Consider the following 13863-nt stretch of genomic DNA (forward strand, 5'->3'; position numbering starts at 1 on the left):
TTTAGTTTAATTTTGTTCTCCATATTGACCATTTCTGAAAGCATATTTCATAGCTGCAACTTCTATTTCTTAAACATGTAAACATTCCGTCTCCCTTTTAATTTACTGATAATCAACCAGTCATTTTTCTGACTTTGTTAGTGTTTATACTTATTAGGTATTTCTGTTATTTACAAACAGTTATGATTGGAACCAGGAATAACAACCAAATCTAATGTGCATCATGTAAATTATATTAAGCTTTTGATAATATAGAACAAGAAAGAACACTTTTTATGACAGTGAGGATAGCATAGCAACAATAAGAAATTGGTCAAAAGACTTTCCAAAAGTCTTAACTGAGGTGTTTGGAAAAGTATTTTGCTGTTATTTTTCATTAACTTTGATCATTGAGTCAGAAAGTTAAACCTGTTACAGGACCTTCAGTGGCGGTATGTATTTTAGACATATAATACGACATTAAAATAATACGTAGAAATTATTTTTTTTAAAAAAACTTATAAATCCTTTTTATTTTATTTTATGTTATTTTATTTTATTTTATTTATTTATTTATTTATGATAAAAGTTAACTGGGTTTTTGCTTGGTCCGAACAAGTTTATTAGGATTTGAAATATTTCGCTGCAGGATGGGATGATAAGTAGATTTATCTAGTAAATAATTAAACAGAGGCGGGTATCAATATTCAGAACTCTGTAATACCAAATTCAATGTAATAGAGTAGGCTCATGTTTTGTTAGCCTATTTGGCTTTGCATCTTTATTTCTATTTTAGTCCATCTCTGATGGTTTTGTCTTTGTTTTGTGCTTAAACTTAAGCTGTATATATGTATAGATCTATTCATGACATGTACAACCATATTTAAATTTTAAATATAACTAGATAAATTAAAATATACGGAAAATACCTGGAATTTGATCCTTTAGCTTGCCCCTTTAGAAGTGTGCAGGTAAGCCTGAACCAGAATTTACTAGAGATAATAATTAACGGTCAATAATTTTTCAAATAAATTAATATGTTTGAATAAATTTTGAATTTTGTTTGGCTAGATATGAGGTTGGTAGCCAGTGCTGGCAGACTTGGCAGGTCACAGGCCATCTTAGGGTGACTAGGACCTGACTTGGGGCACATCTTTGAACCAATGGGCTGGACCGAAACCCATAGGTTCATGGGTCACCTACTAGGGATGGCAATAATATTCAAACCCGATCCTACCCGATCCGACCCAATCTGAGTTTGACGGGTAAAACCCGATTTGACCGGATTTCGGGTCGGGTTCGGGTAAAACCAGACTTGTATGAAATGGGTGCGGGTGCGGGTGCGGGTATGAGAATTTTAATACCTGACCAAAAATTAAAATTACTAAAATATTTATATAATATATATATATATATACTAATATGCTCTACAACTTAACAATTTAGGGTTTTTTTATTTTTTTCTCTTTATTTAGTCTTGTAATTTTACAATAGTTTTATTTTATTTTATAAAAAAATTATAATTACTTTTAAATTATTTTTCTATAAAAAATATATTTTTTATTAATTTTTTTAATATGGGGACGGGGCGGGTTTACCCACGGGTACCCGATTACCCGTCGGGTGTGGGTGTGGGTTGGGGTTTTTAAAACCAGTCGGGTTCAGGTATACTAGTGGGGTAGCAGGTATGGATACGGGTACATGTATGGTAAAACCTGCACCTGACCCGACTCATTGCCATCCCTATCGCCTACAATTTATTTATTTATTTTAAAGAGAAATACATAATATACTTTAAAAAATAATGAAAAAATGTAAAATAATAACAAATAAATTAGGTTGACTATGACTTTTTATAGGTGCTATGTATTTTTTTCCCTTTAGGAGTAAATGTGAATAATATGATGCTCATTTATCCTTTATATCTTTCAGTGAAAATAATATCAATCACAAATCTATTGTTGGGTGGATAATGGTGTTATAAGAATATTGGTATCTTAAGTTCGAATCTTGCTAATCACTATTATTAATTTTTTGTTAGTAATATGTTTAGAAATCCACAAGATTTCAGGGATTCCTTTAAAAAATTATATATACAAAATAGTTGTCAAAAGGATTATGGTTTTAAATTAACATGTTTATGCTGTTACACAACATTGAAATTATGCTGTTTTGTATAATAATATTTTTCAATATAAATAATTTGGTATAAATTCTAGTCATTCTATAGTCATCATCTATATATATATTATATTATTTTCCTTGTATATATTATTTTCCTCAAGTCTCTTGTTTCATTATTCCAGTATAAGTCGCTTGACTGAAATCACTTGATCAGCCCTCTTTTCCCAAATCCCCACCACCAGCCCTAATCACTAAATAGTGTTAGGGCAGTTGGCTAGAGCATCAAAAGTATTCCATAGTTGTCATGGTTCATACTGTATGTGAAGCAAATTAGGATTTTTATAAATTTTTTAAATAAATTATAAAAAATCCAACTCATCAGGTTGCCCAGGTCAACCTGGTATGTTTGACCAACTTGGATGACCAGCTGGTCAACCCACTGGTTATGTGTTCAACCGGCAATCGAACTTGCTATAGTGCAGGCCAGTCCGGGTAAGGTCAATTCCGACTCATGTCATTCCCCCTATTTTGCCAAGTTTTTCAAACTTACATTTATTTATTTAATTATTATTAACAGATTTTTTTTGGTGATTAAAATTATATATATTTAATGAATAATTAATATTTATTAATAATGAGTATTTTTAATCTTGATTAAGGGTTATATTTAGGTTTTTAATTGAATCTGGTAAACATAGTTAATGTTATCCCAAATTATGGACGTGTGGTATCTGGTGTAGATAAGACTTTAGTTTGGAATATATATTTTATTTAATAGAAAACCTCAGACAATATTGTTCATATAAATGAAAAGAAATTATTAAATAAAAAAATAATCTTTAATTTTCAAGTGTGATTTTTTGTAAGAAAATATTTTGGGAAATACATTTGTTTTATGAAGTAGCCTTTGAAATGCCATATATATATACATTTGCTGATATTTAAATTTGTATTTATTAAATCCAAGGTACAACAATTTTGATAATTTTTTTTTAAAACAAATTCAAATAACTAGGTATGAAATTGATTTAGCTATATCAGCTCAAATTGGCTTAGGTAATCCATATTTTTCAATCAAAAGATTAGCATACTATCCTGATGAGACCGAATAATAAAAAAATGCATTAACATTAATCTCACAAATGACAAATAAATATGTAAATGTGTAAATGATTAAAATTTTAAAATATATATTACTGACCGTATTCAACGTATAACATATATATATATATATATATATATATAACTTTATAAATTTTTTAAGATGCTACGGTTGAAAAATAGCGAAATTAACTGCCACCGCTGAATTGAAATAACTAATTTGTTTTCAATCAAATAATCCAACCTTTTTTTAAGGAAAGAGGAGTGGGACGAACCCACTAAAAACCCGGCAGGCGTCACTGAGCTTCGTGGAATAAATGGAGATGGGGCAGCTCACGTAGACCTGGAACCACCTATCTGCAACCAGCTATTCAAAACTCAGGGAAATATCGCCGTCAGAGAATCGAACTCTCACTCTCGGTGAGGAGGCTACATTGGCGACCAGTGTACTGCAAATGAGGCCCAAGGTCGTTGGCAAATAATCCAGCCTTTTAATTAATGCACAAATTTTTCTGTCTATCTAGCGAAATAGAGGCACAAGATCAGTTTCCAATTATATAGTGTAACCTATTTAATTTACAGGTTAATCCGTCATGGGTGTATTCAATGGCAAGTCTGGGCATGGATACTTTGAACAAAATTACTGTTTTAGAGATTGAAATGATTTTTTTTTTTATAAAATACAACTAAAATGATGTCATTCTCACGGTAAAATCCTCAAATCCTGGAAATAAGTAAATTAATTAATTAAAAATTTGGTGGAGTGAAACACTTCCAAGTGAGGTTATCTTACTCGGAATGCCAAAACGATTGGAAGAAAGTAATGCTTAATATGTGGGATCATATAAAAAAAAATATTCAATGGTTAAAAAATAAAAAAATAAAATATTGAACTGTAAATATTTTCTGAAAAAGTCTATGCTCTCGAAAAGACATAAAATACAAGGCAAAACCGGATCGCCATAATACTCCACAGTTACACCAACCTGTTCCCTGTTCAACACAATATTTTGATTCTGCCATTTTTAAAGGCACATTCGCTCCAACAATTCCCATCTAAATCTAACAAAAGTCCGACAATATATTTGAAAAAAGATGTCATACAACGCAGTACAATAAATAAAAAAAAAAAGCAGGGAACTGAATGATAAGATCAATCACCATAAATGGGCAAAAAATAAAAAAAAAATCGTAAAGAAGCTAGATTTATTACAGATGCTTCCAGCAAAATCACCACATTCCTCAGACCAATTCCTTTCTGAAGATGATCATGAAAAGAGCATTATATAGCACTATCAAACTTGGATCAGTTCTTTTAGTTATCATGTTTGCAGGAAAATTTACAGATGCCAGATGCAAATTGCCTCTACAATGAAACAGAAGAAGCCATGCCTATCTTTGTGGGAGCCATATTTGGCAATATATCACAATGTTATCTGTAATGAGCCTTATTCAATTTATAACAATTCTGATATGCATTGAATTGGGGACAACAATCCTTTTCTAAGTCAGCCATGGCAGCTAATGAAACCCAAAGGCCTTGGAAAATATACTATATAATGAAATACCGAAACAAAAATGCACCTCAAGTGAGGAGAAACTACCTATAGCCATGATGATTTCACCTGTTTATAAGAGAATGGGTGAGAATCCCAGCCAGAGTCAGGTTCTTTCCGCTTGAGAGACATTCCTGAACTCTCAGGTTGTGAAGTGGTTGCCTGCTCTTCGAGAAAACCAAAGAATTGTTTCAGACTACCTGGTTGCCTACTTGCACTCTCCATAGGTGTCATGGCAAAGTTCAAATCCAAAGCAGGTTCAGAAGCCTCAGGCATATTCCAGCCCGGCCGATCACTGCCTACACCAAGATGAAATGCACCAGAAGTAGAGGTATTCTGTTCCGATGTCCTAAGCAACTGGGGTATGACTTTGACCCCACTGGAGTCTACCAGGTATGGAGTGCAGTGAAGTCCATAAAGTGCAGAAGGAATCGGCATGGCTGTCTCCATTCCAATTGTATTATAGCCATAGGCAGTGGCTGGCATGTGATATGGCATCATTGTTCTAGCAGCCATGTTGGTCCCAATATTTACACCGCCACCAAGAAATGCCTGATGGGACGGGGATGGTTGGTCAGCATAACTCTTCCTTTCCACAGTCATTCTTGAACCCATGATGGTGATGCAAGGATCTTCTGTTTTAGAGCTGTCATATGTACCAGAAGTATTGAGAGATGATCTGTTGAGGTTTTGAGAGCCGACCACACCCAATAAAGATAGGTTGTCATTCAGATCAAAGTCCCTCGTTGATGGAACTCTGGAAGAAGATGATGATGACGGAGACATGCTTCGATCTGCTATCTTGTGAAGAGGCCTCCAGTTCAATGAAGAATATGGTGAAATTTCTTCATCTCCTAGGCGGTTTAAATCCAGGTTTAACTTCTCTGATCTTCTTGAACTGACTTCAATAGAAGAATCAGCAGATGGAAAACCTGAGTGTGGCAGCTGTTTAACTGATGTTGTATTGGCTGCTTCACCATCCTCACTTGTCATGTTCAAGTCAATACCAAGGAAAACTGGTTTCTGCTTTGAACCAGAAGAACTATCTGGAGTTTTTTGAGAAGATGTGGGACGGAAAGCACTAGTAGCAGCAGAACCCCTCCACCCCATTTCTCCTTCAAACTGGAGCCTAGGAACAGGCAGACCAGAGGTTCCTTTTGAAGAAGCAACGACAGCTTTAGGTGCAGACAAAATGACTGAACTTTTATTTGACGGGTACATTGAACAATCATTTTCCTCATCAGCAACATCTGCATTGAGATCAAAGTCAAGCCTACAGACAGCAACCTCACCAGCCGGCTTTTTGTCCATTGCTACTGACTTCAATGATGCCATATCTTCCTTCTTAGGATCAAAGACAAGATCTTCAGAAACTTTTAAACCATCTTCCATTGGAGACGATGGTCTCTCAGAAACATTGTTTCCAATGGCCTGTCCATTTACCTCTTGCTCTTTGATTGGTGGCTGACCCTCCTTACTTTCCAAAGAATCAAAAGTGTTCGCCTCAATCTTTTCAGAACTGATTTCAGGAGATCTGCTGGATGGTTCTCTGTAATTGGAAACTTCATGTTCTACCTTTCTTGCATCCTGTTGTGCAACGTCCACAGCATCAATTTCACCGCATTCAAGTTCCAAATCTGATGGCCGATCAGTCACACCTCTTAGCTTGGCCTCCACTGCTTTTAGATCTACACCATTTACCTTCAAGTTGTATGTACCATCAACTTTTACAGTGTCATCTTTACTACTGAAAGCTTCCTTTAATTGGCAATTAGTTTCTATAACATCTATCTCTCTATTAATAGTTGCTTTACTAAAGAGGCCTTGACAGTCCAAGGAATGATCTTCATTCTCTTTCCCTTGGCAGTCATTAAAATTTCTAGTATATTTCAATGATTCATCGTCACCAATCTCACTTACCTGTGACACCGCATCTTTAGGTATACAAGAACTGCTTTCCTTGCTGTCAAAATTGTCATTGGATTCCTTCAAAGGCTTCCGCTGAGATAAATCAGAAGATGAAATGTTGCAATTTTCCAAATGACTACCTTCCTTGTCTCCCTTTGCATTAACAGCCACCTCAATCTGTTTTTCATCATTAACACCATCATCCAATTGGCTATTAGATTCGTCAACCTTTCTTCCCCCGTCAATATTATTGCATGTGCTGGTTGAGGCCATACTTATTGCAGGACAAACAGAAGACTCTCCTGTCCTAGCAAGATTATTCATACAAGAAGTAGATAAATGGGAGGAACCCATCCTGTCTGATGACACAGCATCTGCATCGATTGTAATTAAATCAGCACCAGGTGAGCTCACATGAGATATGGGAACTTCTAATGTGCCAGCATTATCCAACTGTGTAGTGTTAGAGCATTTAGATCCATGTTCATTATCTGGTGATACAATTCCTAAAGCTGTATCCTCAAACTTTGGTTTGCATGAAGAATTTCCTTCTGGACTTGTTTGGTGCATAACACAACCTTTAGTTGCATCATCGGCTGAGGGTGCATCACCAGTATCTGTAATTTGGCATTTTGCATCATAAACCCTAGCACAGTTCCACTGATCCAACAAAACTTTTGCCCTTTCCTGGATGTTACAGGTTTTGTGACAAAGCAGGCGTTCAACAGTTATATTAATTCCAGAGGCAATTGACTTTTCATTGTCAATTGGAAGTCTTTCAAGTGAGCCAAGCAATGCATTAACTAATTCTTCAACTGAACTGTCACCAGCCTCATCGGAGCACTTAATAGCTTCCTGAAGCCATCGATTGAGTAGAATGACACCATTTAACTGAACAAAATGATGAAGGCAGTCCTTGTTATCTGTTGCAGCTAAGGTGCCCGCAACAATAGACCACTGCCTTGCTGCATCCCCAGTATTACTGGTAACATTATCAACCTGTTTTTGCATCATAGAAATCAGCTCCTCAACCCTAGCAGAAGTTGCCAGCCCATTCTTCATTTCAGTAAGAGTAAAGAAATCTTCAAGCGTCATGTTGGGAAACACAGTAGATGAGGACCAGAAGCTTTAATCATGCAGGTACCCTCAGGTGTTGTGATTCCAAACCTCCAACAAATAACTTTTCAACGTAACTAGCGGTCTGCTGTGTATCTGCAACATATAAGATATAAGTATACACTCAAATATGATCATTTCTTACTGTTTTCTAGCAGTAGTAAGTCAAAAAAAGCTTGTAAAGTTTACCATGTTAGCAAAAATCTACAGAACTACCAATCTCCACCAGGATCCAGAAAAAGATTTCAGATTTCATTACAGGTTTAAGAACCCTACCATTTAGCTGTTTCATATGAAATGCACAAACCAAGTGACTGAAAATAATGAACATTTATCATTCTATCATAGCTCATTTTAGAAAATTTTAGTTCGTTGAAAACAACACATAAATTCAGAGGTCGGAAAAAATAAGTTCTTATCAAGAAAGGTACAGATCTCAAAATACAAAAGTTACAAGTTTTAAGTAGGTTATTTGTTTTAAGATAGTTAATAAAATATTGGCCTAATTAGCTTCATTTAAATAAGGAGAATAATGAGAAATTAGAAGAAAAAGACAAAGTCAAGCAAATTAAAAAATTGGGAGATTAATTACTTGCAAGGACATCTGAAGAAAATCAACATGAAACTTAATGAAATAGTATACAACACTACAAAGGTTATATCTAGATATATCATTAATAAATCCGGCACAATATAATTCATACACATGATTTCTTTATATTAAGCAATAAGAGGTGTTTTGTATAAGTGAATTTCTAATTGCAAAAATTAAGGCAACCCACTAAAGTTCATTGACATAAAAGGCACATCAAAACAACTACCTCAATTGCCGTACTACCATGGAAAATGTTCCAAAACACATAAAGCATCTGCATGAGGTATGGATCATACACCTCATAAGAGATTTTAAGTGAAAATATCTGAAATATCTGAACTTAATCACAAATTAGGTTATAATAACTTTTACAAAAATAATAAAACAACTTAACATTTCAATATCTAAGTAATTCATCTACACTTTTAGAAAAAAAATTGTATTTTCTACATTACATAAAGTAATATTCCTCCTTATGTATGGGCCATATGTCTGTGCATTCTACAAGATGGAATGAGGTGGCCTCTGCCCTCTAGATGTGACATATAATATTGTTTATCACCAAAATTTCACATCTAACACAACTTCTATGACAATTCCTCACCAACCAACCCTTCTTCCTCGCCCTCTATTTACTAATTAAAGGCTTTCTAACCATATCTGCGGAACCACCATTTTTAACATGCGAGAACATTTCAGTCACCACCAACTTCAGCTTGAATAATTGTCTTCTAGTCTAGACATCTCACGCACCAATGGCCTATTTCAAGTTACCAAATTTGAGAATAAATTCAAATGGATTGTCACAGGAAGGAAAGCTGTCATCACAATGGAGTAAGTGTATAAAGTCTGCAATCATGATGATGTTACCATTCAGAATAAGGCAACAGCAACATATATGCTACTTCATGCCCTTTCAATGTGAAGTAATGGATGTTTTACTGTAGAGGCATTGCTTAACTAGTGATTTCATTTGGTAGTTTCATGAACATTATTTTGTAATATTTATCATGCAGTATCACCATCTTTCCAACTCTAAGAAATAAAGCAAAGTTGATGGGTATGCTATTTTATCAAGTTTGTTCTCTCTATATATAAAAAAGGAGATGGATATTTTTATAATTAATAAAGAATCAGGCTGTGCATTCACTGTTAATTATATAGAGTCGAATAAAAGACGAAGAATTAAATAATGTAAAATAAATAAATAAACCTAAATTCTTAAAGATATGTGCATTGTCATGTAATAAGCATCAAGATCAACTGAAGTGATCATCAAAAAATTACCATGATCAACCTTTGAAATAAAGGATGATATAGTTTTGCTCAAAAAATAATTTGACCTCCATCTATCAAGTCAAAAATTAATAGAAAAGGAAAAGGAAGACTTTCGAGTTAAACAAGGAATTTACAATGAATTTGGCAATTGACTTCATTGCACATCATTACTTGCTCAACTTTTAATTATGTGGAAATACAAGTCAAGGTCTAACAAATATCAACAAATATAGATACTGAAAATGCAACCAAAGCTTGAAAAATCCTGCTTAAATTTTTCCAAAAATATGATAGAAAAAGAAATTAAGAATTTTATGAACATATTCCCCAGCAAATTTAATTATGGGAAATTTCAATGATTCAATCCCTAAAACATTGAAGAGCTGTGCTGACAAGCAAAGATGTGAAATGGAGAGAAATGGGGTTCAACAAAATATTATATCTTGCTGGCCTAGACAGTGGCCCAAGGATTTTGACACTATTCTGAGGACATTCCTAGCTCTATGGAACAAGCTTGCCACAGCAGCTAAGTCCAGTGTCTCCTTGTTCCACTACCAAGGTAGTTAGCTAATAGAATTAGGATGAATAAAAGGTATGTCATTTTGTTTTGAAATTTTAGTTTAATTCTTTAGACTTTTTAGAAAAATTATTCCTGCATAATAAAAAAATACTTAACCATACATTTTGGTCATTCTGCACAAAATGCAGTCTTCTATGTCAACACATTGACCATTTGAGAAATTATTTTAAAAAGGTAACTTTGCCACTTCAGAAAGCCACATGACATCCATAATTCTCACCCACGTACAATGAAAGGTACAGACACAGCTAGAGTTGCAGGACTCAGAAACCTACTTGCATGGAAATTTTATGCGTCTGGACCTCAAGACAATTTTTATAGCATCACAATTATCAGGAGGTGAATCCAGGTGTCATTTGTATGACTAAAGTCTAAAAGAATGTATGCCTATCCCCAAACTTTTTGCCTGAGAACAATTCTCCATATAAATCCATTTCAATACAAAACTGACGGATGATATATCATCCATGAGGCCCATAAATGTTATGCTTTGTAACATGAACAAGTAATTTGAAGATCCGCCTAGATATGATCAAAAAAAGGTCTCATGGACAATATTATGTGACCAGCCACGTGCAGCAATTTCCATGCAAGGTTCACTGAATATAATGCCTGCTTCCAGTTAAGACCTCCCACCGAAACGGTGATCAAATTTATGTCCCTGAATTTACAAGGTGATAATTGTACAAAATTTATGGAAGATAACTAGCGTATGATCACCTACAATTAGTTTGAGTCAACTACGACGTAAGTATATTGGCCACCAAGGTACTGATCCAGTATTGCTCTTAACTCTCAAAATGGAGAAGTTCAGAAGCTAATACATTTGTTATGCTAAACACAACAAAAGATGCCTTGAGAAATCCAAGCGAAGCTACAATTAGAAAGTGATAGAATCACCAGTATTGCCTATAGCGATAATAGAGCTACACTAAAAAAATGAAATGATAAAATGAAAGCTAGTCAAGGTGCACAGTTTTTCAAATTGCTCAATAATGTAAAATTAATTTGTGTAAAATAACAATTTCTAATACCTGTGATGCTCACCATCTTTAAAATCAAAATAAGGTGAACATCATGTTACATTTTTAAAATTAATCAAAATGTCAATACGGGCAAGACTTCAATCAGTGATATCATGCACAAAGGCTAATATCTGGCAATTGTTGTTTTTCCTGTTCGCTTTTTTCGCTTTTTTTAGGTATTACCATATGCACTATCTATAACTGATAATGTTCTTAAGAATAAAGCCAAAAGGACAATCTACAAAGTATTATTTTCAATATATCATTGGCTTAATCAATTTAAAATGAAAGAAATGAAGGTCTAGTTTATCTAACCTTTTTCCTGATTCCTTAGAGGGATGAAAAGGGGTAGTTCTCATTCTTTGTTTGGTTGAGAATATATGCATAGAATAGCATTTAAGGCTAGATAAGATGTGCATTACATCAATATTTAAACCATCTCTCAAATTTAATGCTTTTTTTATCTTACTTGTAACCAAAAACATCTGCAAAAATTCTCCCAAACGTCCTTTCTTTAAAAAGCAAAGCACAAAATCAAGAAAGGATAAAGCAAGAAATATTCTGAGTGCATTAGCATCCCTTGATAAATGATGAGGATTAATATATAATGGAACGCTGTACTGTAAATAGTTTATATTATCAGAAGCCTCAGCCGCATCCCACCAGATTCAAGGCAATATTAAGTACATATACAATTTGGTACAAAATTAATAAATAAATAGCAGCAAATAGATATCATCATAATGACATTTTACCCAGTCATTGTCAACATAGTATATCAAGGGAGAATCTATTATCATAAAAAAAAGAAAAAAAAAAAGAGTCCAATCCTTGTATAAACAGTAAAAGCGGGAAAAAAAGAAGATAAGCCGCAGCGATAAATTTGATAACCACGTCTGAAATCCTCTGGAAGCTACTTCAACCACCAGGAAATAAAGCTCATCAAGTCTAATCAAATTGAGCCCCAAAAATTCCAACAAGGCGAAAAGGAAAAAAGAAAAAGAAAAATAAAAACTAAAAACTATTCAAGTCGACAGAATCAAATCTAAACTCCGAATAATTAAATTGGCAACATAAAAAGGTAAAAAAGTCACCAAATTCCTGCCACTAAAACCAACCTAATCTATCAAATTGCATATCAACAGGCACGCTTGATTAAAAAACACGAAAGAGAGAACAAAAAAAAACCCGCCTAATTTGAGAAAAACCACCAAAAGCGAATTACAACCCTCAAAACCAAACTCCAATCAAATCATAAAAAACACAAAACACATTCAATTGACACCAAGCAACAACAATCCCACAAATCCCCAACTCAATCACCTTCCCAAGCCAAACAAAGAATCAAACGCAACATTCGGAATTAAAATCCAAGCGGAATGGTCTAGTTGCGCAAAAATTTCTAAAAAAATGGAAAACAAATCTGAGATACTGGAAACAAGGGAGGAGCAAGGGATTCACCGAAAGAGGTATTGGAGTCGGATTTGGAGAAGAAACCCGCAGATTAATCAGCGAAGAAGAACTCTGACATCTCCATCGCCATCTCCATCTCCATCTCCATCTCCATCTCGGCTGTGAGAACCCTCGTTTTCTAGAGAGCTGAAACTCCCACCCCCCCCCCCTATGGAAACACGACGTTTGTCTTTGTTCTCTCTCTCTCTCTCTCTCTCTCGCAGAGAAGAAGGTCTCTTTCTAGCTTTTATTTTATTCATGGACCAGTGGCACGTGCGCCACGCGTGAGCGGCGTTGGGCTCGGAGGCGACGGGTCGCACCACGGGCTGGCCCGGTCGCAATGACCTGTGCAGCCAGTATACACTCCCATCTTTAATTCTGTATATTTATTTATTTTTATTTATATGTATAGTACAGTATGATAAATAAATATCAATATCAGACAAAATTTGGTTTTTAAGTGACAGAATTTTTCAAAGTGATTGAAAACCGAAGTGGGATTTTGAAAGATTTCTTGTATTATAATTTTTGGTATTGTTTATATAGACTTTGAATAAAAAAAGGAGAGAGAAAATAAATCAAATAAAAAATATATAGGAGGGCCAAAATAAAAAATAAAAAAAAAAAGTGGAAATTGTCAAAAAAACCCCCTAAGTTTGCAATATTACCAAAAACACCCCATTAATTTTGCAATCTCTAAAAACCCCTTTTTTTTTAAACTCTATGTTTTTCAAACCCCCAAAGCATATAACGGATGTCAACGGAGTGATTTTCAAATTTTATGGACAAAAATACCTTGCATGGGGAGTCGTGCCTGCAGCCATTTCGGTGGTTTGAGAGGAAGTGGGGGGTTTTCCGTAGGGTAACCCCAAGAGACGAATTTACTGGAGCCGTATACATAGAGTTTTTTCTCAACTCGCGTCTTCAACTTTTTCATTTCCGAAGTTGTCTCTACCGGCACATTCTTTGTAATTTCAGCTTTTCCCTTTCCACCGGTATCTCGAAGGAGAAGTCCCACACAAGTATTTGGCATTTCATCAGTTTGCAATCTAAGGTATTGAGTATGGTTTTATGTTAACTATTCTGTTACAAAGAAAGATTTTTCGGTTTTGTTTTGTGGTTCTGTTTTTGTTGGAAGATATTGAAGTC

The 13863-nt window shown here is 34.6% G+C and overlaps 1 protein-coding gene across 1 annotated transcript; it reads right to left on the reverse strand.

The window, feature by feature from the left end:
• Positions 1-4345: 4345 nt before the first annotated feature.
• On the reverse strand, positions 4346-12866 carry LOC120249424. The gene is made up of 2 exons (XM_039257922.1): positions 12724-12866; positions 4346-7880 (listed from the first exon to the last, which is right to left on the reverse strand). The coding sequence occupies exon 2, from the start codon at positions 7761-7763 to the stop codon at positions 4809-4811; it is 2955 nt and encodes a 984-aa protein (XP_039113856.1). The 5' UTR covers positions 7764-7880; positions 12724-12866; the 3' UTR covers positions 4346-4808.
• Positions 12867-13863: the final 997 nt, after the last annotated feature.

Source organism: Dioscorea cayenensis, chromosome 19 (genome assembly GCF_009730915.1).
Source record: "Dioscorea cayenensis subsp. rotundata cultivar TDr96_F1 chromosome 19, TDr96_F1_v2_PseudoChromosome.rev07_lg8_w22 25.fasta, whole genome shotgun sequence".
Classification (NCBI taxonomy): Eukaryota; Viridiplantae; Streptophyta; class Magnoliopsida; order Dioscoreales; family Dioscoreaceae; genus Dioscorea; species Dioscorea cayenensis.

Coding starts and splice junctions, on each gene's coding strand:
- LOC120249424 (XM_039257922.1), bottom strand. CDS start 7,763: ATGACGCTTGAAGATTTCTTTACTCTTACTGAAATGAAGAATGGGCTG.